This window comes from Carettochelys insculpta, chromosome 14 (assembly GCF_033958435.1).
Source record: "Carettochelys insculpta isolate YL-2023 chromosome 14, ASM3395843v1, whole genome shotgun sequence".
Taxonomy (NCBI): domain Eukaryota; kingdom Metazoa; phylum Chordata; order Testudines; family Carettochelyidae; genus Carettochelys; species Carettochelys insculpta.
In genome coordinates, this window is record NC_134150.1 from 16,518,315 (window position 1) to 16,542,666 (window position 24,352).

The 24,352-nt window shown below is 44.3% G+C and overlaps 1 protein-coding gene across 4 annotated transcripts in view; it reads right to left on the reverse strand.

Moving 5' to 3' along the window:
• TENT4B (terminal nucleotidyltransferase 4B) overlaps positions 1 to 24,352 on the reverse strand; it is a 74,500-nt gene that overhangs the window by 38,538 nt on the left and 11,610 nt on the right. For 3 of the 4 annotated variants that reach the window (XM_075008738.1, XM_075008736.1, XM_075008735.1), the window contains exon 2: positions 9,035 to 9,158. In XM_075008738.1, coding sequence (XP_074864839.1) covers positions 9,035 to 9,158 — 124 coding nt within the window. Of the gene's footprint in view, positions 1 to 9,034; positions 9,159 to 23,922; positions 23,975 to 24,352 lie in introns of those variants that run through there. The other variant, XM_075008739.1, reaches the window with a different exon arrangement.

Here is a 24,352-nt window from a genome sequence, read left to right on the forward strand (position 1 = left end):
TGTGTCCCCGTGGGTGCTCCACATTAGGTGTCGGGCTCGCCCCGACGCCGCAGGTCGGATCTTCCAAGCAGTTTCTGCCGAACCGCGCATGTCCCTGTGCGCGCCGCTCCCTTGCGCGCTCCTGGCCACGCGCGCGATCCAGTCCCCACCAGTTCCTTGACCAACCACCTCGGATGCTCCTGCAAAACACTAAGCAGAGATCCGAAGCGGGGAGGATGGGCGGGTGGTGGAGCACCCACGGGGAAACATCTCGAAGAACCACCGTTACTACGGTGAGTAACTTCTCTTTCTTCTTCAAGTGTGCCCGTGGGTGCTCCACGTTAGGTGACTACCCAGCAGTAACCCAAAATAGGAGGTGGGTAATCGGATCATGTGCAGCTTGTCCCCGAGAGGACTGCTGTCGAGAGCTGGGTATCCTCGTGGAATACCCTGTGAAGGGCATAGTGCTTGGCGAAGGTGTCATAGGATGACCAGGTCGCCGCTCTGCAAATGTCTTTTAGCGCAACGCCCTTGAAAAAGGCTGTTGATGCCGCCACCGCCCTAGTGGAGTGAGCCCTGGGCGTGGCCAGTAAAGGAGTCTTTTTGAGTTCGTAGCACATTTTTATGCAGGATACGATGTGCTTCGAGATTCTCTGCGAAGAGAGACCTTCTCCTTTCGATTTGGGAGCGAGAGAGACTAGGAGTCTATCCGTTTTCCGGAAGGACTTGGTCCTGTCTATATAGAAGGCTAGCGCCCTCCTCACATCCAGGAGGTGTAGGCGCGCCTCTTTGTTAGAGTTATGAGGCTTTGCATAAAATGAGGGTAAAACAATAGGTTCGTTAACATGAAACTCAGAAGAAACTTTAGGAACAAAGGCGGGATGCAGCCGTATGGTTACCGCCTCCATGGAAAATACTGTGCAGGGTGGCGTTGCCATAACTGCCGCAAGCTCGCTCACCCTGCGAGCTGACGTGATTGCGAGAAGGAAGGTCGTCTTTATCATAAGGAGGCGGAGGGAAGCCGTGGCTAAAGGCTCGAACGGTGGTCCCGTTAGCGCATTAAGCACCAGGTCCAAGTTCCACGAAGGTGGAAGCGGTTTCCGAGGGGGGTATAGGTTTACCAACCCTTTGAGGAACCTGGTAACCATGGGATGGGCGAACACCGTGTGCCCTTCCTCTTCGTGTCTCAACGCCGAAATGGTGGCAAGGTGGACCTTTAACGAGGATAGTGAGAGTCCTCCTCTCTTGAGGTCCAGTAAATACTCTAATATTACAGGTATAGGCACCGAAAGGGGGGCTAACTGTTTGGTAGAACACCATGCCGTGAAGCAAGTCCACTTCTGCTTGTAGGTCTTCCTGGTGGAAGCCCTCCTGCTACTTTTTAGGACTTGTTGCACTTCCTCCGTACATGTGCTCTCTAGGGAGCTGAGCCATGGATTAACCACGCTTGTAGTCACAGGCCTTGGGGGTGCGGATGCACTATGGACCCCTGGGCTTGCGTGAGCAGATCCGGCGCCACCGAGAGGGGCATCAGTGGATGGTCCGACATGCGCAGGAGTAGGGGGAACCATTGCTGTCGATCCCACGTTGGGACTATCAGGATCATTCGGGCTCCTTCCCTCCTGGCTTTCTGCAAGACTTTGTGGATCAGCACTGTGGGAGGAAAAGTGTAAAGCAGGGGGCCCCTCCAGGAGATCGCGAATGCATCCCCCAGGGACCCCCGTCCCAGTCCTGCCCTGGAGCAGTATCGTGGGCACTTCTTGTTGTGTTGAGTGGCAAACAGGTCTATCTGGGGAAAGCCCCATGCGTGAAAAATCGGTCGTAGCAGATCGGGACGGATCTGCCACTCGTGCGTGAGTGCAAATCGCCTGCTCAGCTGGTCTGCCTTCACATTGTGAGCACCTGGTAAGTATGAGGCTTTCAAGGTTATATTGTTGGCGATGCACCAGTTCCACAACCGGACTGCTTCCGCACATAAGGCACAGGACCGAGCTCCTCCTTGCCGATTTATATAAAACATGGTGGAGGTACTGTCTGTACTGATCCCGACTACTTTGCCTTGTATATGGTCTCAAAAGTGTCTGCAGGTGTTGAACACTGCTCTGAGCTCCAGTATATTTATGTGCAGTGACTGCTCCGTGGAGGACCACAGCCCTTGAGTCACCTCTTCGCCCATGTGTGCTCCCCACCCTATGAGGGAGGCATCTGTAGTAAGAAAAACCGATATTTGTGGTTGGTGGAAAGGTACCCCTGTCAGCAAGTTCTTGGGGTTTACCCACCATTGCAGGGATTTGCGCACCTCTGCTGTGGGCGACACCACCCTGTGAATGGTGTGTGCTGCCGGTTTGTATACGCTCGCCAGCCAGTGCTGCATGCTGCGCATGTGTAACCTGGCGTTCTGTACTACGAACGTCGCCGCTGCCATGTGGCCCAGCAGCTGTAAGCACATCAGGACCGGCACCGTAGGGCTGAAGGTGATGACTTGCACAAGGGAGCCGATGGCCCGAAAGCGAGTCTCTGGTAGATATACTCTCGCTGTAATAGAATTTATGCGTGCCCCTATGAACTCTATGTCCTGTGTGGGGTCTATCTTTGATTTTGCCAGATTGATAACCAGGCCGAGCGAAGAGAACGTGCCTGCTGTGACACGCATCATGCGTAGTACCTCCTCCTTCGAGGCCCCTTTGAGTAGGCAGTCGTCCAGATACAGGAATATAAATACCCCCTGTCTGTGCAGGTAGGCTGACACCACTGCCAAGGTCTTGGTGAAGGCTCTGGGGGCCGAGGAGAGGCCAAACGGTAGGACCTCGTATTGAAAATGTTCTTGGCCTACCACGAACCGGAGGAATCGTCGGTGAGCTGGATGGATAGTTATGTGAAAATACGCGTCTTGTAAGTCGAGGGCTGCAAACCAATCTCCATCGTCCAGTGCCGTAAGGATAGAGGCGATTGTGATCATCCGAAAGCGTTGCTTGCGCAGGTACCGGTTGAGGCCTCGAAGATCTAAGATGGGCCTCCAGCCTCCTGTCTTTTTCTCTGTGACGAAGTATCTGGAGTAGAACCCTTTCCCTTGCAGTTGCTTTGGCACTCTTTCCACTGCCCCTATGAGCATAAGATGGTGTACCTCCTGCTTGAGTCTCGCTTCATGGGAGGCATCCTGCAGGTGGGGCCTGGGTGGAGGTCATGGCGGTGGAAGCGATTGGAAGGGGATCGCGTACCCCGCAGCTATGATCTCCAGCACCCATTTGTCTGTGGTGATCGTTTGCCACTGGTCGTAGAATGGTCGGAGGCGATGGTGGAATAACAGCTTCGGATGACATTGTGTGATGGTAGTGATGGCGCACCCCTGGATCTATGTGTCAAACTTGTGGCCTTTGGCCCTGCCCCGAGGACGCACGGCTCTGTTGGAAACAAACATCGCCTGGGAGTTCTATATTGTCGATGCTGTTGATGTCGCCCTTGCTTGTAACCCCTGTGGTACTGGGGACGCTGTGGCTGATACTGGTACCGTCTTTGCTGAGGGTAGTACTTTTTCTGTATGGAGGGATCCCTGTAGATCCCTAAGGTCCTAAGAGTGGCTCTTGAGTCTTTACTGGAATGAAGGACCGAGTCAGTTGATTCAGCAAACAGCTTCTGCATGTCAAAGGGGAGATCGACGATCTCCGCCTGCAGATCCCTCGGTATACCCGATGTTTGGAGCCAGGACTCCCTTCGCATTACCACTGCCGTAGCTGTTGAGCGTGCTGCTATGTCCACAACATCCAGGGCGATCTGAACTCCCGTCCTCGAGGCTGCGTAGCCTTCTTGCACGATAGCCTTGAGCACCGGCTTCTTGTCCTCTGGAAGCAAGTCCATGAGGGAGGTTAACCTAGAGTAGTTGTTGAAATTGTGGTTCGCTAGATGCGCTGCATAATTCGCCATTCTCAACAGTAGGGTGGGGGAGGAGTAGACCCTTCTGCCGAACAGCTCTAGTTTCTTGGCATCTTTGTCCGTTCCCCCTGTTTTGAACTGAGACGTTTTTGATCTCTGTTGAGACGATTCTACCACCAGAGAATTTGGTTGTGGGTGGCTGAATAGGAACTCCATGCCCTTCGCCAGCACGAAATATTTCTTGTCCGCTCTCTTGTGGACAGGCGGAATACTCGCAGGGGTCTGCCATATCGTGGTGGCGGACTCCAAGATTGCTTCGTCAAGCGGTGTGGCTATTTTAGAGGAGGCCGGAGGTCTCAGATTTCTAAGGAGCTTATGGTGCTTCTCTTGCACCTCTGCTGTCTGGATGCCTTGCGTGAAGGCCACCCTCTTAAACAGCTCTTGGAACTGTTTGAGATCGTCCGGAGGATGGACGTCCCCCAGGGCCGTAGCCTCATCCGGGGAGGACAGCGAGGAACCGCTAGGGTATGCCTCTCTGGACCCCTCCGGGTCCTGTTGACGGTGGCACAGCCGCTCGCTAGAAGCTTGCGAGGGAAAACCCGGGGTTCCAGAACCAACTCCCCCTGAGATATCTGAGTCTCTGTCCCCATTCGCGATTGCCCTTGGGGATACGGAACCGTCTGTGGGGATCTGTCCCTGGTAGTATGCCTATGGTGTCTATGCCCCGCATAATAGGGGCGACCATGGCAACACGGGCACTGCTCCTGGGATGGTGACCTGGACCACTCCCTTGGTGCATACCCCCTACGTCTGGGGGAGCGAGATCTTCTGGAGACATGGGACGCTGGAGAGACCAATTTGTGATAGTACTCAAGTGGCTCGAAGCCCAAGAAGGGCGAAGGTGGTCCAAGCCATGGGGAGGCTGGCTGTAGAAATGGCGATGGGGGCTCCGGATAGGCTAGGGGTGACCCCTGCCTTCTCGCTGGAGTCCGCAACACAAGCGGAGAGCTCAGAGAAAGCAGCTCTGCAGCCCTGTCTGGGGAGGGACTGCGGTGCCGTGTTTTCTGTGCTGCCTTTCCCCTCCCTGTGGGGGTGGCTCCGCCCCCTGACGCGTCGGGGACCCCGGCCCCATAGTCTGCACCGCGCTCGGCACGCTCCTCAGCGGTGCCACGCGGGCGGTCTCCCCCGGTGCCTGCAGGCTGCGTGCCCTGCGCCGCCGGTTCCCCGGGGGTTGGTGCCGCTGTTTGTGGAGCTGCCGGTTCCGGCGCTTGCTTGGCTGCCGCCCTGCCCGCGGTGCGGGGCGGCTGTTTGATCATCGGAGGCTGAACCTCCGCCACGTGCGTCTCCGCGCCGCCACCGATCAGCTGTAGCTGCGGCTGGGGGCTGTGCGCTCCACCTGTCCCGCTCGCTGTTGCTGCTGGCAGGATTGGGTTGGGGAGATTTTCCGCCGTTTTTGCGCTGATGGGGTTAGGGACGCGGCTTTCCTTTTATGGGCCCTGGAGGGTCCCTCCTGCTGTGGCCTCTCTGGCACGTCTGGCTGGAGGGCCTTGTCGAACAGCAGCATTTTCAGCCGCATTTCCCTGTCCTTCCTTGCTCTGGCTGTTAACTTGGCGCAGAAGGAACATTTCTGAGTGACATAGGATTCCCCCAAGCACCTTATACACTGACTGTGCCCATCAGACGCTGGCATCGCCTCGCGGCACGACTCACACTTCTTGAATCCTGAAGAGGACATTGTGGTGAGTCTTTGAGTTGTTAATAGGGTACTTAGCACCTTCTCTGTGCTTGTTCCCCTCTCGGATAAAGCCTGCCACGGCAAGAGGGCTAATGGCCCTAGGCTCCTGGCCTCCAGTGCTCCACTTGTTACTGGGATTGGAAGCTTTGAATTCCTTCCCTTTCTTTGTTTCTTTTTTTTGTTGAAAACAACCACCGACTAACTTAATCTAAGACTGAAGAAACTTTAAAACAATTAAAAATGTTAAATACGCTAACTCTGGCTGTAGCCTGAGCGGATTCCGTCTGCAGCTGATGGCGGTTAAAGAGGAACTGGCGGGGACCGGATCACGCAAGTGGCCAGGAGCGCGCAAGGGAGCAGCGCACACTAGCGCATGCGCGGTCTGCCAGAAACTGCTTGGAAGATCCGACCTGCGGCGCCGGGGCGAGCCCGACACCTAACGTGGAGCACCCACGGGGACACTCGAAGAACAAGACTATTCTCTGAAGAAGACTAAGATGTAACCTCCACATTTCCTGTCCTGAGAGACCTGTTCCTTCAGATGGTATATCACCTGATATTCCTCTGGCACCACAGGGTCCTTCTATTCCCAGAGTATATTGGATACAACAACTGGGGCCTGTACTCCTTCCCTAGGAATGGTAGATGGACCCAGAAGTTTCAGATCAGATGGGTGAAACCATCCCAGGCCTCTGGGATAGGATAATATCTTGGTATACCTTACAGTAATGCCTGACAGAAAGACAATCAGGGACATTTACCTCATGGTGATATGTGCCAATCTAACTAATAATCCATGCCAGGCTGTCTCAATATCTGCTATGGTAAAGGTCTTTTCTCTAAGAGCAGTGTAGCTTTATCTGTATAAAAGGAAAACGTGGTAACTCATTGGGTCTGTTAGGTTCAAATTCCAAGTCTGATTGGAGACCCTACCTTAGCTCTGACCCCAAAATCATGGGAGAAATTAGGGATTCAGGTGCAAAACAGGAAAGGGAAAAATATTTCATAGGTAAAACTTTAGGGCTATGTCTACACTAGCCCCCGCCCTTTAGAAAGGGGGATGCTAATGAGACACTTCGGGATATGCTAATGAGGGGCTGAATATTCATTGCAGCACCTCATTAACAAAACTCAGAGTGTCTCATTAGCATCCCCCTTTCAGAAGGGGAGGGCTAGCGTAGGCATAAGTCTAGGACTTTTAGAAGGTAGCTGGAGATGGTCCAGAGACAAATGAAATTCCTTCAACTTCCTTTTTTTCATTTGCATAACCAGTTGGAAAGAGAGGGAGGGTTTCTTCAGATTTCTCCATCTTAGTATCATCTCTTTAAAAAACTGACACAAATTGTGGTTGCAGATCTGCATGGTGGATATGGCCTACTACAGTTACAGCAGATGCAGTTTGCTCCACAGACTCAGAACAGAGAACTGCCTTTACGGCAATGGCAGAATACCAGCTTGTTTCTTTGTTCATGGTGCTTATGTCTGGGATCTGAGAAAAACAGAAGAGATGCATGCTCCAGGTGTTCAGCCCTTTTCTGCACCGAGTTCTCCCCCTCAAACAGGGGTCCCTTGATCAAAAAGGGTTTGCTCCTGTGGAATAGCTGTGGTGCCATGTCCAATGGGACATATCTGCTTTGGCTTGAGATCCTTCTCTGGTACCGCAGATTTCTTGATATTAGGAATCCTGCGCAGAGCTGCTTCTTTTTTTTCCAAAAATGGGAAGTCATGTTGGAAGCTGCTATTGACTGGAGCATACTAGGGGATTCATGAGCAAAAGCAGATCTGGAGACTTTGGTTGAGCCCCCTGCAGGAGTAATAATACTGTTCTTTCCAAGCGCTTGGGGTGAAAGTGCTGAACCAAAGTGGGAAGAAGGGCGTTTTCAAAATTGGGGAACCCTTTCAAAGCAACCCCAGCTACACAGCTATTTTTAGTTCAAAATCAGCACTTCTCACGGCCTAAGTGGCTGTCATTATGCAAACAAGGAACTGAATATTCATATCAGAGCCTCCTTTGCATATTTGAACAGCTGCATTTACATGCCCCTTCTGAAAGGGAGGGGTAGTGCAGACACAATGTAACAGAAACAATACTATTTGCAGGAGATAATGCTGCCCACTTCTTATTTACAATGTCACTTGAAAGTAAGAACAAGCATAAGAGTGGCACTTAACATTTGTGTGTCCTTTTTGTTTTGGCCATCATCCCAAAGGATGCGATTCCATAGTGATGATGCTCATTAAATATATATAACGTGTTAATTAAATTTATGACTCAACTTCTTGGGGAAGAACTGTATGTGTGCTGCTCTCCTTTTTACCCACATTCTGCCATATATTTCATGTTATAGCAGTTTTGGATGATGATCTAGGACATGTTCATTTTAAGAACACTTTCACTGCAGATCTGGCAAAACACAAAGAAGGTTCCAATGTAAGATTTCTAAAGACAGCTACGGCACTTGACCCAGGTTGAAGAATCTGAAGTGCCTTCCAAAATCTGAAGGGGCCAGCTGTGGAACAGGCTTTCACAAGTATTAAATCAGAAGAACTCTGATGCAGAAACTACAGAACCTGACCCACCAAAAAAAGAAACATCAGCCTTCTGCTGGTAGTATCTGGCTCAGATGATGAAAAAGAACATGCGTTGATTCACACTGATTTGGATCATTATCGAGCAGAACCCATTAGTATCACTGATGCACGTTCCCTGGAAGGGTGTTTAAAGTTGAAGACACATTCCCATCCGTAGCCCATTTGGCATGTAAATATTTTGCAATGTTGGCTATAACAACAATGCTATGGAAACAACTGTTTTCACTTTCAGGGTAAGATTATAAACAAAATGCAGGCAGCATCATGTCCTGCAATGTAAACTAACGTGTTTGGCTGAATGGACAAGAAGCAGGACTGAGTGGACTTTAAAGCACAAAAGCTTTCCACCGTTTTATTTTTGAACACAGTCATTTTTTAATACATAATTCTACATTTGTAAGTTCAACCTTCAGAACAAAGAAATTGCACTGAAGTATTTGTGTTAGGTGAATTAAAATACTATTTCTTGTTTCTTATAAAGCAAATATTTATAATAAAAATAAACACTGTACACTTAGTATTCTGTGTTGTAATTGAAATACAAATACTTGAAAAACTAGAAAACATCCAATATTTAAATAAATAGTATTCTATTACTGTTTAATAGTGCAATTAGTCACACAATCAATCTTTAACCATGCAATTAATCATCTTTAATTTTTTAATCACTTGACAGCACAAAAATAATATGCCAGTCCCAGCACGTATATCACAATTTCAGCTTAAAAGGTGTTTTTGCAATAATGGGGAAAAGTGATAATGCCACACCAAAAAAAAAAAAAAAAAATAGACTGCTTGCAAAGACAAAAAACAAAACAAAAACACAACTTTTTGTTAGAGCATGCAAAGTCTACTCACATCTGCATTTGGCCAGAGCTCCTTGATAACATTCTCTATTCTGTTTACCACTTCCATTCGCATTCTTTCTTCTTCGGGTCTGGGAGACATGTATTTGTAGAAATCAATGATTTCTTCGTGTAGACTAAGGGGAGAGGAGGACAAAAAAAAAAAAAAAAGGTTAGGAACAAAGAAAAAATTAAAACAGCTTCTAATATCTTAAATAGTTTTGAAATATTTCAAAGACACTGAACACTAACTTTAAACTATTATTTATTTGCCTTCAAGAAAACTAAATTTGCATTTATGTGAGTTTAATTTCAATACATTAACCTACAAAACGCAGGATATTTTTACAGCACATTTACAAAGAATGTGGAAGTTAAATCAAAGCTTCTTTTGTTCACGCTAGAAATTGAAGAAACAGCACCACTAAGTATTTTAACATCAGAGTGATATATAAAGGCTTAAAATCTTCAAGTATGTCTGTAATGATGAATTCACAGTACACAGATTATCCAAATATTTAAACAAAAGCCTTTTAAACTAACCTTTTGGTTACACACTTGTCATCAGTTAGTCACTGCCTGGGTCAGCACAAGTAATTTGTTAATCCACGCCAAATCAATTGAGACATTTAAACAAATGTGAAATAATGTAAACAGTTGTCTGCAGCTGAAGGCATCTCAGTTTTAGGTACTTGTTTTCCCAATGCTTAGTACAGGTTGAAGCTCTCTCGTCTGGCACTGTCGGGGCCTGATCAGTGCCAAACAAGAGAATTTGCTGGATCACAGGAGATCAGTGTTGTCTAGCACATTACCAACACTTCCACTGTTTGCTGGGCTCTTAGAAAACATTTAGGGTTAAATTACAGCTAAATAACAGCACATAATTTTGAGAGTTAGGACTGGTAGCTGTAAACAAACTTTATGGGACTCATGCCACAGCCAGTGACGTGCAATGTAAATGTACCCTTACTGTCCTGTTAAAGGGTTGATAGGCATTCCCTGTGAGTAAAGCTCTATTTGTAACTAAGTCATTCCAACAATTAGTTCATACTGCTGACATCCCCTATAATTAGACAGACTGTAAGTATTCCAAGTCAAACGTCAAACACAGAGTTGCAAAGGTCTAAGAATCATTAGATCTTATCCCCCTACCACCCATCCCATATCTACTACAAAAAGTACTAAACTGGATAAACCTAGACAAACAGAATGAGATAGATTCAAGTTTCAGTGCAACAAAGTGATTCATCTGCATAAATCCAGTTCAAATTAAAATTAAATAACTAATATTGCACTGAAAAACTCAACATTATACATGCTGTATTCAATGGCTTCATCAATTAAGTTCTTGAAACACTGTTCACTTGGTTTAAAGAAATTTGCTTACAAGTGTCTCGAGAGGAATTCTAAATCTTTAATTTAAAGATGAAAAGCATCCACAAATTAGTTTTAGCAGTATGACAGTATTTTCTTCTTTTTTTAAGTCCATGGTATTTGTTAAGTAACTTTGTATATTAAAAAAGGAGAACAGAGAAAAGAAAATAAACTTTTACACTACCAAAACAAAACACTCTCACTGGAAGGAGTCTTGTGCAACAAGTCTCTTGCTAATGCAGTAACAATTAACTGAAATCCAACTCAAAATATAGAGATGCCTAAACTGCACAATAAAAAACAGTCTGTTCAGTGGTCCCTCTTCTCCAGATGAGCACCCTGTGTTTGGGTGGCAGTGCTTCTGGCAACGGGTGAAAGGCTCCGTCTACAATACAGCAGTCTGTCGATGAAAGTTACTGTCGGAAGGGATCTTCTAGCAGAACTTCTGTCAACAGATCGTGTCTACGCAAAAGTGAATAGAAAGAGCAATCTGCTCTACCTATCAACAGAGAGCAGCTAGACTGCCCTGTCACTCTCTTGACATAACAGCCAACTGGAACCTCAGCAGACAGAGCTTCTGGGTGAACTGGAAGCCTCGTCTGTCCACAGAGGGTCCCCCAGAGCATCTACATGTTTTTTTTTTTGGTCGGCAAATGTGTTGCACCTGAATACAGGAACGCACAATGCTGTCAGCAGATGTGCCAGGTTTTGTCATCAGTCTGTTGACAAAGCACGTTTTGCTTGTAGACGCTCCATGTGTTTTTCCAACAAAAGCGTGGTTTTGCTGGAAAAGCCCTCTTGCAGCAGATGTAGCCAAAAAGGAGCAGCAAACCCAGTCACAATTCTCTATAAGGAAATTGCTATTATTGTAATAATAGAACATTTTACTGTAACATTTACTGTATTTTCAATTGGAGGTATATTCACATACACCAGAAATTCACCTATTACCCTAAACACAAGTTTAAGGAATACAATGGGTTCACAGTTCTATAAAGCCAGCATTGGGATCAGTGAAAGTTAGCAGGAACATTAAGGACTATACTGGTTTCAGGAAAAGAGAATGAAGATACTGACTGCAGATGGAAATTTTTTTTCGACACCCGAATCCTGGGGCTATGCAAAAGTTCAACTTGGCTTGTTCAGAGATTAAGCTGACTTTGTAGAAAGTAGCCATATCCTTATCAGTTTTTCATCTTCAAATAGTTGTGCAAATCTGGTAACTGAGTCAGATTTAGTTACTGAGGTTCAGAAAGAGATGATAAGAGGCAGACTAGATGAAAGTCCCTGGGTGAAGAACAAAAACACCCCCACATAAAACTTCACTATAGAGGGGTGATCAGAAATAGCTTGTTACACAATGGAAAGCCTGTGTTCTATTATTAAAAGATATAATATAGGTTTTTAAATTTTGTTAAAGATCTCTTCTGGGGCACTTAGTTTAAAAATAAATTTAGAAGATTCCAGTTTACAAAAATCCGGACTTTTAAGAATGATTTTGCAAATGGCACAACCTTGTATCCACTCATATCAAAGGAAGCTTTACCATGGATTTGAATGGGTGGAAACAAAAATCATATGTTTCAAAAGGGAACCCCATTTGTCATGAGAAAACTAGAGGCTGCAGTATGGTACTTGGTGAAGAAGTGATGCGCAAACCTTACACTCAGCAATGAGTAGGGTCCCTGAAGGAAAGCTGAAAAACACACTAAAAGCTATCAGAATGAAGGACAGGCAAATATTTTACACAAAAAGTTAACATTAACAGTTGCAAAATAAACAACAAGGAAGATACAAATTAACACCACTGGTGTCACTCATTGCCCCCATTTGCCTGTTTAAACAGGAATAGCTCCATCAGGCCTAAGAAATATACCACCCCACTTCCTAAGTGCACTGGCAGCACTCAAATTCTTTTTTCTTTGGGTTGCCTCTGAATCTAATTTGACAGAAGTTGCATCCTGTTTCAGCTTTAAACTAATACTGGCAGTGTGCAAGTCAGGAAAGTTAGAGGATCAGAGAATTTCCTATTTCCCCTTTCAGCTTCAGCATTAGTTTCAATAGCTTAATGAATTCACATCTATCTTACAGCACAGTATTTGCTCCCACTTCACTGTTCAACATATGTAGATAAAACAAGACAGAAGTTTTAGTTTTAATCTTGTGTACAGAAGTAATTATCTCAAATAAAGACCAAACACCAAAACAGTCAAGGTATCTGGGAGATGAACTTGAAATGGGAGGGAGTATGGGCTACACTGGGAGAGTAAAAAGAGGGCCAGGGCAAAACTGGGAGGCAAGACCAAATCAATGTCTGAGATGCCTATATACAAATGCAAGAAGTATGGGAAATAAACAAGAAGAATTGGAAGTACTAATAAATGAATACAACTATGATATCATTGGCATCACAGAAACTTGGTGGGATAATACTCATGATTGGAATGTTGGTATTGAAGGGTACAGCCTGCTTAGGAAGGACAGACAGAAAAAGAAGTGAGGAGGTGCTGCCTTGTATATTAAAAATGTACACACTTGGACAGAGGTGGAGATGGATGTAGGAGATGGACGGGTTGAAAGTCTCTGGGTTAGACTCAGAGCAGTGAAAAACAAGGATGAGGTCCTACTAGGAGTCTACTACAGGCCCCCTAGCCAGGTGGAAGAGGTGGATGAGGCTCTCTTTAAACAGCTAACAAAATCATCCAGGACCCAGAATTTGGTGGTGATGGGGGACTTCAACTATCCAGGTATATGTTGGGAAACTAATACAGCAGGGGACAGACTGTCCAATAAATTCTTGGATTGCATTGCAGACAACTTTTTATTCCAAAAGGTTGAAAAAACTACCAGGGGGAAGCTGTTCTAGATTTAATTTTAACAAATAGGGAGGAAATTATTGAGAATTTGAAAGTGGAAGGATGCTTGGGTGAAAGTGATCATGGAATCACAGAGTTCACAATTCTAAGGAAGGGTAGAAGGGAAAACAGTACAATAGAGATAATGGATTTCAGGAAGGCAGATTTTGGTAAACTCAGATAGCTGGTAGGTAAGGTCCCATGCGAAGCTAAACTGAGGGGAAAAACAGCTGAGGAGAGTTGGCAGTTTTTCAAAGGGACATTATTAAGGGCCCAAAAGCAAGCTATCCCACTGCGTAGGAAAGATAGAAAACATGGCAAAAGACTGCCTTGGCTGAACCAGGAGATCTTGCATGATCTCAAAATAAAAAAGGAATCGTATAAGAAATGGAAACTAGGACAAATTACAAAGGACGAATATAGGCAAACAACAAGAGCGTGCAGGAGCAAGATTAGAAAGGCTAAGGCACAAAATGAGCTCAAACTAGATGCAAGCATAAAGGGAAACAAGAAGGCTTTTTACAAATACATTGGTAACAAGAGGAAGACCAAGGAGAGGGTAGGGCCATTGGTCAGTGAGGAGGGAGAAACAGTAACAGGGAATTTGGAAATGGCAGAGATGTTTAATGATTTCTTTGTTTCAGTCTTCACTGAGAAATCTGAAGGAATGCCTGACATAGAGAATGCTAGTGAAAAAGGGGTAGGTTTGGAAGTTGAAATACGAAAAGAACAAATTAAAATTTACTTAGAAAAATTAGATGTCTGCAAATCACCAGGGCCGGATGAAATGCATCCTAGAATCCTCAAGGAGCTGATAGAAGAGCTATCTGAACCTTTAGCAATCATTTTTGGAAAATCGTGGGAGACGGGAGAGATTCCAGAAGACTGGAAAAGGGCAAATATAGTACCCATTTATAAAAAGGGGAACAAGAATAACCCGGGAAACTACAGGCCAGTCAGCTTAACTTCTGTGCCAGGAAAGATAATGGAGCAGGTAATTAAAGAAATCATCTGCAAGCAACTGGAAGGTGGTAAGGTGATAGGGAACAGCCAGCATGGTTTTGTTAAAAACAGATCATGTCAAACCAATCTAATAGCTTTCTTTGATAGAATAACGAGCCTTGTGGATAAGGGAGAAGTGGTGGATGTGGTATACCTAGACTTCAATAAAGCATTTGACATGGTCTCACATAATAAACTTATCAATAAACTACGCAAATACAACTTAGATTGGGGCTACTATAAGGTGGGTGAACAACTGGCTGGATAACCATACCCAGAGAGTAGTTATTAATGGTTTTCAATCCTGCTGGAGAAGTATAACTAGTGGGGTTCCGCAGGGGCCTGTTTTAGGACCGGTTCTGTTCAATATCTTCATTAACGATTTAGATATTCACATAGAAAGTACACTTATTAAGTTTGCAGATGATATCAAGCTGGGAGGGGATGCAACTGCTTTGGAGGATAGGGTCATAGAATCATAGAACACTAGGACCGGAAGGGGCCTCGAGAGGCCATCGAGTCCAGTCCCCTGCCCCGACGGCAGGACCGACCACTATCTACACCATCCCTGATAGACATCTATCTAATCTGTTCTTAAATATCTCCAGCGAGGGAGATTCCACAACCTCCCTTGGCAACTTATTCCAGTACTTGACCACCCTGACAGTTAGGAACTTTTTCCTAATGTCCAACCTAAACTTCCCTCGCTGCAGTTTAAGTCCATTGCCTCTTGTTCTCTCCTCAGAGGCCAAGAAGAACAAGTTTTCTCCCTCCTCCTTATGACACCCTTTAAGATATCTGAAAACCGCTATCATGTCCCCCCTCAATCTTCTTTTTTCCAAGCTAAACAAGCCCAATTCTTTCAGCCTTTCTTCATAAATCATGTTCTCCAGACCTTTTATCATTCTAGTTGCTCTTCTCTGGACCTTCTCTAATTTCTCCACATCTTTCTTGAATTGGGGTGCCCAGAACTGGACACAATATTCCAGCTGAGGTCTAACCAGCGCAGAGTAGAGCGGTAGAATGATTTCTCGTGTCTTGTTCACAACACACCTGCTAATGCATCCCAGAATCATGTTTGCTTTTTTTGCAACAGCATCACACTGTTGACTCATATTTAACTTGTGATCTACTAGAACCCCTAGGTCCCTTTCTGCTGTACTCCTTCCTAGACAGTGTTTTCCCATTCTGTATGTGTGAAACAGATTATTCCTTCCTAAGTGCAGCACCTTACATTTATCTTTATTAAACTTCATCCTGTTTACTTCAGACCATTTCTCTAATTTATCTAGATCATTCTGAATTATAACCCTATCCTCCAAGGTAGTTGCAACCCCTCCCAGCTTGGTATCATCTGCAAACTTAATAAGCGTACTTTCTATGCCAATATCCAAATCATTAATGAAGATATTGAACAGAACTGGTCCCAAAACAGACCCCTGCGGAACCCCACTTGTTATGCTTTTCCAGCTGGATTGAGCACCATTAACAACTACTCTCTGGGTGCGATTAGCCAGCCAGTTATGCATCCACCTTATTGCAGCGTGATTTAAGTTGGACTTGCCTAGTTTGTCGATAAGAATATTATGCGAGACCGTAACAAATGCTTTACTAAAGTCTAGGTATACCACATCCACTGCTTCTCCCTTATCTACGAGTCTCGTTATCGTGTCAAAAAAAGCTATCAGGTTGGTTTGACATGATTTGTTTTTTACAAAACCATGCTGGCTGTTCCCTATCACTTTACTACCTTCCAAGTGCTTGCAGATGACTTCCTTAACTACCTGCTCCATTATCTTTCCTGGCACAGAAGTTAAGCTTACTGGCCTGTAATTTCCTGGGTTGTTCTTATTCCCCTTTTTGTAGATGGGCACTATATTTGCCCTCTTCCAGTCTTCTGGAATCTCTCCTGTCTCCCATGACTTTCCAAAAATGAGAGCTAACGGCTCAGCTACCTCTTCTATCAGCTCCTTGAGGATTCTAGGATGCATTTCATCAGGCCCTGGTGACTTGCAGACATCTAATTTTTCCAAATGGTTTTTAACTTGTTCTTTTTTTATTTCAAAAACTAACTCTACCCCTTTTCCACCAGCATTCTCTATGTCAGGCATTCCTTCAGACTTCTCTGTGAAGACCGAAACAAAGAAGTCATTAAGCATCTCTGCCATTTCCAAGTTCCCCATTACTGTTTCTCTCTCCTCACTGAGCAATGGCCCTACCCTGTCCTTGGTCTTCCTCTTGTTTCTAATATATTTGTAAAAGGCCTTCTTGTTACCCTTTATGCCTGTAGCTAGTTGGAGCTCATTTTGTGCCTTTGCCCTTCTAATTTTACTCCTGCATTCCTGTGTTATTTGCCTGTGTTCATTCTTTGTAATTTGTCCCAGTTTCCATTTTTTATAGGATTCCTTTTTTAGTTTGAGATCATGTAGGATCTCCTTGTTAAGCCAAGGCGGTCTTTGCCCATATTTACTATCTTTCCTACATAGGGAAATAGCTTGTTTTTGGGCCCTTAATAATGTCTCTTTGAAAAACTGCCAACTCTCCTCAGTTGTTTTTCCACTCAGTTTTTCCTCCCATGGGATCTTACCTACCAGCTCTCCGAGTTTACCAAAATCTGCCTTCCTGAAATCCATCATCTCTATTTTGCTATTTTCTCTCCTACCAATCCTTAGAATTGTGAATTCTATGATTTCATGATCACTTTCACCCAAGCAGCCTCCCACCTTCAAATTCTCGACCAAGTCCTCCTTATTTGTCAAAATCAAATCCAGAACAGTTTCTCCCCTGGTGGCTTTTTCAACTTTTTGGAATAAAAAATTGTCTCCAATGCAGTCTAAGAACTTATTGGATAGTCTGTGCCCCGCTGTATTAGTGTCCCAGCATATATCTGGATAGTTAAAGTCCCCCATCACCACCAAATCCTGGGCTCTGGATGATTTTGTTAGTTGCTTAAAAAAAGCATCATCCACCTCTTCCACCTGGTTAGGTGGCCTGTCGTAGACTCCTAACAGAACATCACCCTTGTTTTTTACCCCTCTTAAACTAACCCACAGACTCTCAACACGTCCATCTCCTATGTCCATCTCCACCTCAGTCCAAGTGTGTACATTTTTCATATATAAGGCAACACCTCCCCCCTTTTTTCCCTGTCTATCTTTCCTAACCAGGCTGTAGCCTTCAATACCAACATTCCAATCATGTGTATTATCCCACCAAGTTTCTGTGATGCCAATGATATCATAGTTGTATTTATTTATTAGCACTTCCAGTTCTTCCTGCTTATTACCCATACTTCTTGCATTGGTATATAGGCATCTCAGATATTGATTTGAACTTGCCCCCCAGTTTTTTCCTGGCCCTCTTTTTACTCTGACATAATTCAAAAGGATCTGGATAAACTGGAGAAATGGGGTGAGGTAAACAGGATGAAGTTTAATAAGGACAAATGCAAAGTGCTCCACTTAGGAAGGAACAATCAGTGTCACACATACAGAATGGGAAAGGACTGCCTAGGAATGAGTACAGCAGAAAGAGATCTAGGGGTTATAGTGGACCACAAGCTAAATGAGTCAACAGTGTGATGCTGTTGCAAAAAAAGCAAACATGATTCTAGGATGCATTAACAGGTGTGTTGTGAACAAGATGCGAGAAATCATTCTCCCGCTCTACTCTGCGCCAGTTAGGCCTCAGCTGGAGTATTGTGTCCAGTTCTGGGCACCGCAGTTCAGGAAGCATGTGTAGAAATTGGAGAGGGTCCAGAGGAGAGCAACGAGAATGATCAAAGGTCTAGAGAACATGACCTATGAAGAAATGCTGAAAGAATTGGGCTTGTTTAGTTTGGAAAAGAGAAGCTTGAGGGGGGACATGATAGCAGTTTTTAGGTAACTAAAAGGGTGTCATAAGGCAGAGGGAGGGAACTTGTTCTTCCTTGCCTCTGAGGATAGAACAAGAGGCAATGGACTTAAATTGCAGCAGGGGAGGTTCAGGTTGGACACTAGGAAAAAGTTCCTAACAGTCAGGGTGATCAAACACTGGAACGAATTGCCAAGGGAGGTAGTAGAATCTCCATCACTGGAGATATTTAAGAAGAGGTTAGATAGATGGCTTTCAGGCATTGTCTAGAAAGTGCTTGGTCCCGCCATGAAGGCAGGGGGCTGGACTCGATGGCCTCTCGAGGTCCCTTCCAGTCCTACTCTTCTATGATCTGCAAAAGTAAAAGATGACTTCTTCCCCCCCAGGCTGAGCCTCTGCCATAGGCTAGAGTCCTTTTACCAAAACATTTAGTCCATAATAACTTTAGGTCAGCTACAGCTCAATATTGGCTGGTAGTCAATTAAATTAAGTCTCTCCTGAGATGCTTATCAAAACATTAGATCTCACACAAAGGCTGCTTCTACACAGCAAATAAACAGCCCGAAATATGCTAATGAGGCACAGATGCAAATTCCTGGTGCCTCATTAGCATGAGGTCACGTGATGTGGAGTACGGAAGACATTCTTCTGGACTCCAAGACAACGTGTAGAAGTGTGGCCCCCGGGTGTGGGGGGAGGTGTCTTCCGGAAGAGGCCCCTTCTTCCCAAAAATTTTCAGGGGCGTCTGGGGGCCACACTTCTACACATTGTTTTGGAGTCCAGAAGAATGTCATCCAGACTCCAAATCACGTTACCTCATGCTAATGAAGCACCAGGAATTTGCATCCATGACTCATTAGCATATTTCAGGCCGTTTATCAGCACGCCACTTTCGGAGGAAAGTGGCATGTGTAGAAATAGCCAAAGGTACAATAAAGGGCAATAATGAAACCAAACACACATCCTAAAAAACCTTAGCAAATAGTTCTGGATGCAGAGACAAACCAATAACAAGACCCAGAGTTTATTTCAGATAGCATCTTGTATTGTGCCCACACCTGAGAGCCACAGGGATTTGCAACTGAAACATGTCAGGTCTTCCACAAAAAATTCTGAGTGACAAGGCTTTCTTGTAATAAATTGAAAATCTGACAATATACAAAAGCAGAAAGACAATATTTATAGTGAAGTTCACTCTTTTGAAATATAATTTTAAAATAACTATGCTTTTAATCATTCATTTCAACACTGTGTGTAGGCACACAGTCTTACATGGCACTGAAACTGCCTGTATTAATCTAGCATTTATATATTATATATGCTACTAGTATCAGAATTGCCAAAGCCATTGTCTAGGGAAGAATTAAAAACTTGACTAATGAAGTTTTTAGTCCTTATCCAACAGCTATTTCTGATTTTTGTGGAAGTTATTCTGATGTGCTTAGGAGGAAGGAGGGTTCTTTCAAAGGTGGGGTTTACTTTCAAAAGAGCCACGTCTACACTGCTTTTCTTCTTTCGAAAGAAGCTCTTTCGAAATAAGAGTATGCAAATAAGGCACCAGATATGTAAATCTGCACATCATTTGCATTTTCTATTGCCCTCATTTGCACGCCTCTTTTGAAAGAGGAATGCAAGTGTAGACACAGCCTCACTGTGGAAGTGATTTCTGTTGCCCCTGTTTTATGGGGGTGGAATGGGATACCAGGAAATACTGGCTATATATTTTAAACAAGCAAGAGTGAGGCTAGGGTGGGGGTACTTCTGACAATGTCCATTAATGAAATTCTTTTTTTCCAAAGAGAAAAATATTTTGAACTACCAGCACATTTCAAGAAAAAGCAATGACAATAATCCTTACTAATCTACAGACAACAGTTCTGGCGGCTCAAGAGGAACGCACCCGATGCACTGTCTGTCAGCTACTTCAGTTTATACTGCAACAGTTATGCCTGAACAGATACCTTTCAAAACATTTCCAGTATGTATCTGGTTCTGCCAGTATATTGTACTGGCAGTTTCCACATTTATAGAGGGTTTTTTGTTTTTTTTTCCAAATATCACATACAAAGCTTTGCGATAAAAAAAATTCTGGATAGATTTGTTTTCGCTGTTATTGATAACAAGAATGCACACGAAAGCACAAGTAGTCTGTAAACTCTGTCTGGGCACGCATTACAAGAACAAATGACTGGTTTAGCCTCAGAGGCCTGTTTGCCATCAAGGAAAGGGATCTCAAATGTAACACCAAAGAAATCTCTTGTGAGAAGAGCCTATAAAAAAGTTGCTCAGAAATATGCTAGTCAGTTCAGGGACTGAAAATGAGTAAATGACTGAAGTCTTGGGTTTAGAGTATTCATAATTAACATACCAATGCCTGTTTCCCAAAGCTATTCAAATGCTATTGCTTGGATAGTTACTACTGTAAACTAAAGTGTGTTCTATCTCAGAAGGTACTGTCTCATACTGACAGCTTCATGTATGCTTGTACAGTCGGTCTACTTTACAGCCATATGAAGGACCAAAAATATGAAGACAGCTTTTAAGTCTCAGCTTCACTCAAATACTGTTTAGAGTCATGATGACACACACACACAGACACCATTTAAACTTATTTACATTGCGGAACTAATTTAACTAGACATAGCCTTTGCACTCAGACTGTCACAACAATGTTGATCCTCTTAAGCTTCAGTAGCAATATGAAAAAAATCACAAGCAATTCACAACAATTTTCAGGAAAACTAGTATTTTCAGTATGGTGATGTCTTTTTACAGCTCCTATATATTATATTATATTATAGGCTAGTGCCACTCCACGGTTGCTTCAGCTCCAGCAAACAAAGCGGGGGGCGGGGGCAGCATGTCCCCCAGCTAGGGCAGGTCCAGGATTGCCTGACCCCTGTGCTCCCCAGCCAGAGTGAGCAGTGCACATTCCCTTCTCTCCCTGACAAGGGAAACAGCCAGCAATGTTCCCATAAGGATGTGGTAAAGCAGAGCATCTCTCACACTCTCACGAGAGGCTCAGGGCTGCCGGGGGGGGGGGGGCCACCCTCGCCAATCCTTTTCACCTGCTTGGTAGTTCTGTCTCTTCCCTGTATGGTCTTCTGAGAAGCAATCCCATTCCAGGAACATCCCCTTGTCCTATTGGCTGTGTTACAGATATGCCCCACATATCTGCATTCAGCAATCCTGAGACCAGTAGGCAGGATCTATATATTATCCCACATTGGCTGCCCTAAAGCAGAAAACTATGCTAAGCTAAAACATACTTGCATCTGTTTACTTTATTTATTCCAACAAGTGCTTCAGGGTGCCACATGTGTATGTACCAGTGGCATGGCATTTGGTGCCAAGAAAGTCAACAGTACTGCTTCTGGCATAGGACTTGAGCCAGCGCTCCTTTGCAGACCCAAATCCAGCTGTGCTATGGCACCTATTTGGAAGTGCTTATGTTTCAGGTGCACTCTATTCAGCTTCTTCTCAACCTTCTTACCAGTCTTAGAGAGTGGAGCCCTCTTTGGAAGCTTTGCATTTCTTCCTCTCTTCAGGCGAAGTATAACAGTAAAGCAGCCCTTAAAGCTGGAGATGCACTTCACAGAGTCAGACCAGGATGGCTCCAACAGTGGCTGGAGCATCACCTCCATCATCTGGCTCAGCCCTAGCCTCGCTACCCTTCCTCATTCAAAGGCTGAACTCCCTGCATAACTGGTACTGGTTCTTCATATATTCCTTCTCCGAGCATTTCAGATCAGACTAATCACACACAGTTCAAAAAGGCTGAGAGAATTAACTGGTTATAGAACCATATAGATTCCAACAACAATCACAGGCAGAAAAAAGAGAAGAGAGCGGGGTTTAGAATGGCTCTGCCCTTGAAAACTGCACGCAGTAATCTACAGCAGCAAAAGGGAGCTCAAGATGCACATCAAGAGAGAGCAAGGTGTTACTAACAGACAAAGTTTGCAGTGGTTGTGCACCCACCAACATCAAGAGTGGAATATACAGACTGTGGAAGAACAGATACTGAAATACAAACCACAAAGTCAACATCAAACCAAGTCAGCAACAGGTTTTCTGTGTGGACATCTTGAAGTACATTAAGTATAGTAAACTATCTCATACCTGGCATTCTGTTATCTGGAACTCTCAAATAACCAGCATTAACCACAATTAATTTTTAATTACATTTCTTGTTAAGTACAGTATCGTGAAAGTAAATATAAATAAATACAGCAAATACAGTATATGTTTACACTATACACTACTACTGTTTGTAAATACTCTGCATACATTTTTGTTTGTTTCTTAATATCTAATCTTTAATTTCTTTATGTTACGCATTGCTAGGTATACGTCTCTATTACCCAGAATACCTGACTATCTGGCAACCTCCTGGTCCTGGGGCTGCCAGATATGAAAGAATTTACTGTATGACTAAAAAACCCTGTGAAATAATCAGAGAAAAATCCAGCTGTATAGGCAATGGTTTTAAACCTGGTCCAAATGTTCACCCAGTTCTGTAGCTGAATCTTTGTAGTCACTGCCATTAACATTGAGACACTTTTCCACATTGCATTAGGTTCACTTCAATAGTTTAGTAAGCTTCAGTCATTTTCACTTCTCCAGAAATATCTGATGCCACACGGACAGTCCTTCTTCTATAAAGGCCTAAAGTTCACATGAAAACTAAACTAAAACTAAATTAACAGAGTTAAGTTACTATCAAATTTCGACCAAAACCATGCAAAGTAAACAAAATTGTTGTCTGGATGCACATACATCTACAGAATTCACAAAGAAAGGCTGGAAGTTCCCACCAAAAACAGACAAGCCAGCACTTAAGCCTCCACAAGCACTATAAAACTAGTGACAATTTTTAAAAAATTACCTTGCCAAAGCAAGGGATTTCCTGTACCAGACACATTAGGGCTCACTTGACTAGACAAGGAACAACATCATGAGTGGTAGGAGTGATTAGTAAACCTTAAGTAAAGATTCACTCAATTCAGGCTACACATTTACTAGCAAAACGATTAACATTGGAAGGTCACCAGAAAGTTCTTTTGGGGGTAAAGGCTCCTGCATGACAAAGCCCAGAACAGATACCATTTTACTGCAACTACAGATCATGCAAGTCCCACTACTCCTGTACTGTGCCAGAGGAATGCTGCCTATAGTGCCACAGGTTGCACCTCCTGGATCCGGCATGGTCGTGACATGACCAGTCCTAAACAAGAGAATTTGCCAGACTGGGGAGGTCCCCTGCATAGGCCCCCAAGCACTCTGCCTTATTCCCCCATCACACTGGGCTGACCATCCAGATGCTGTAGGAGCCAGCCAATCTCAGGCTCCTGACAGTTCCTCCAGCCCCACCCAGCCATTCTACACAGAGCTGCGGGTGGGTGCGACACATCAGCTCCAGCTTGCCCTCATGCCCAGGCTCTTTGGTTCAGGAGCATCCTTGGTCCTGTCACACCAGGGATCTTCTGGACCAGAAAGTGTCATTTTGGGAGGAGCAACCCGTACCTGAAAAAGTATGAGCTTCTCCACCTCAGTGCAGAAGGTGAGAAGAATATGGTATTCTTGAGAAAGATTCCTATTGCAGGTCCAAGTTGCTAGATGATTTAAGGTCAAGTTGCTACTTCTGTAAAATTGCTTAACTTGAGACAAGATGCCAAGGCAGCACATCTGGCCACCAGTTTTTAACAAATCTTTCCTTACCAGGATGAGGGGATGGTCTTCAGAGCAACATGCAGATAAATCAAATGAGCGTAATGTAAAGGCAGGACAAAATTCCTGTTCCTTGCAGACAACTTACATTAGACATGTATGCAATACTGCTGTAGCCATGTCAGCCCCAGATACTAGAGAGACAGTTCCATCCTGTATTTAGCTGTGACACTCTGAGTATGTTACACAAGTCAGATGAAACATACTTAGACTAACTGTGTAAGCTTGAGAGCTTGTCTCTCTCACCCTCAGAAGTTGGTCCAACAAAAGATATTATCTCATCACCTTGTCTCTCTTAAGATGTCATCCAAGATGACAAGACTTCTAATTTAAGAAGCCATCGTGCAATTAAAATGCTACCCAGTTTTCACATCAAGAACAAAAAAGTGGTGTTACTATCATTCTTTTTAAATATAGAGGGTCTTCAATCTGGTTAGTTATAGCTAAAAGTTCTATATCATGCACATATGTAAACAAAGGCTAAAGTTTATGCCAAATCCACATTTTATAGCACACTA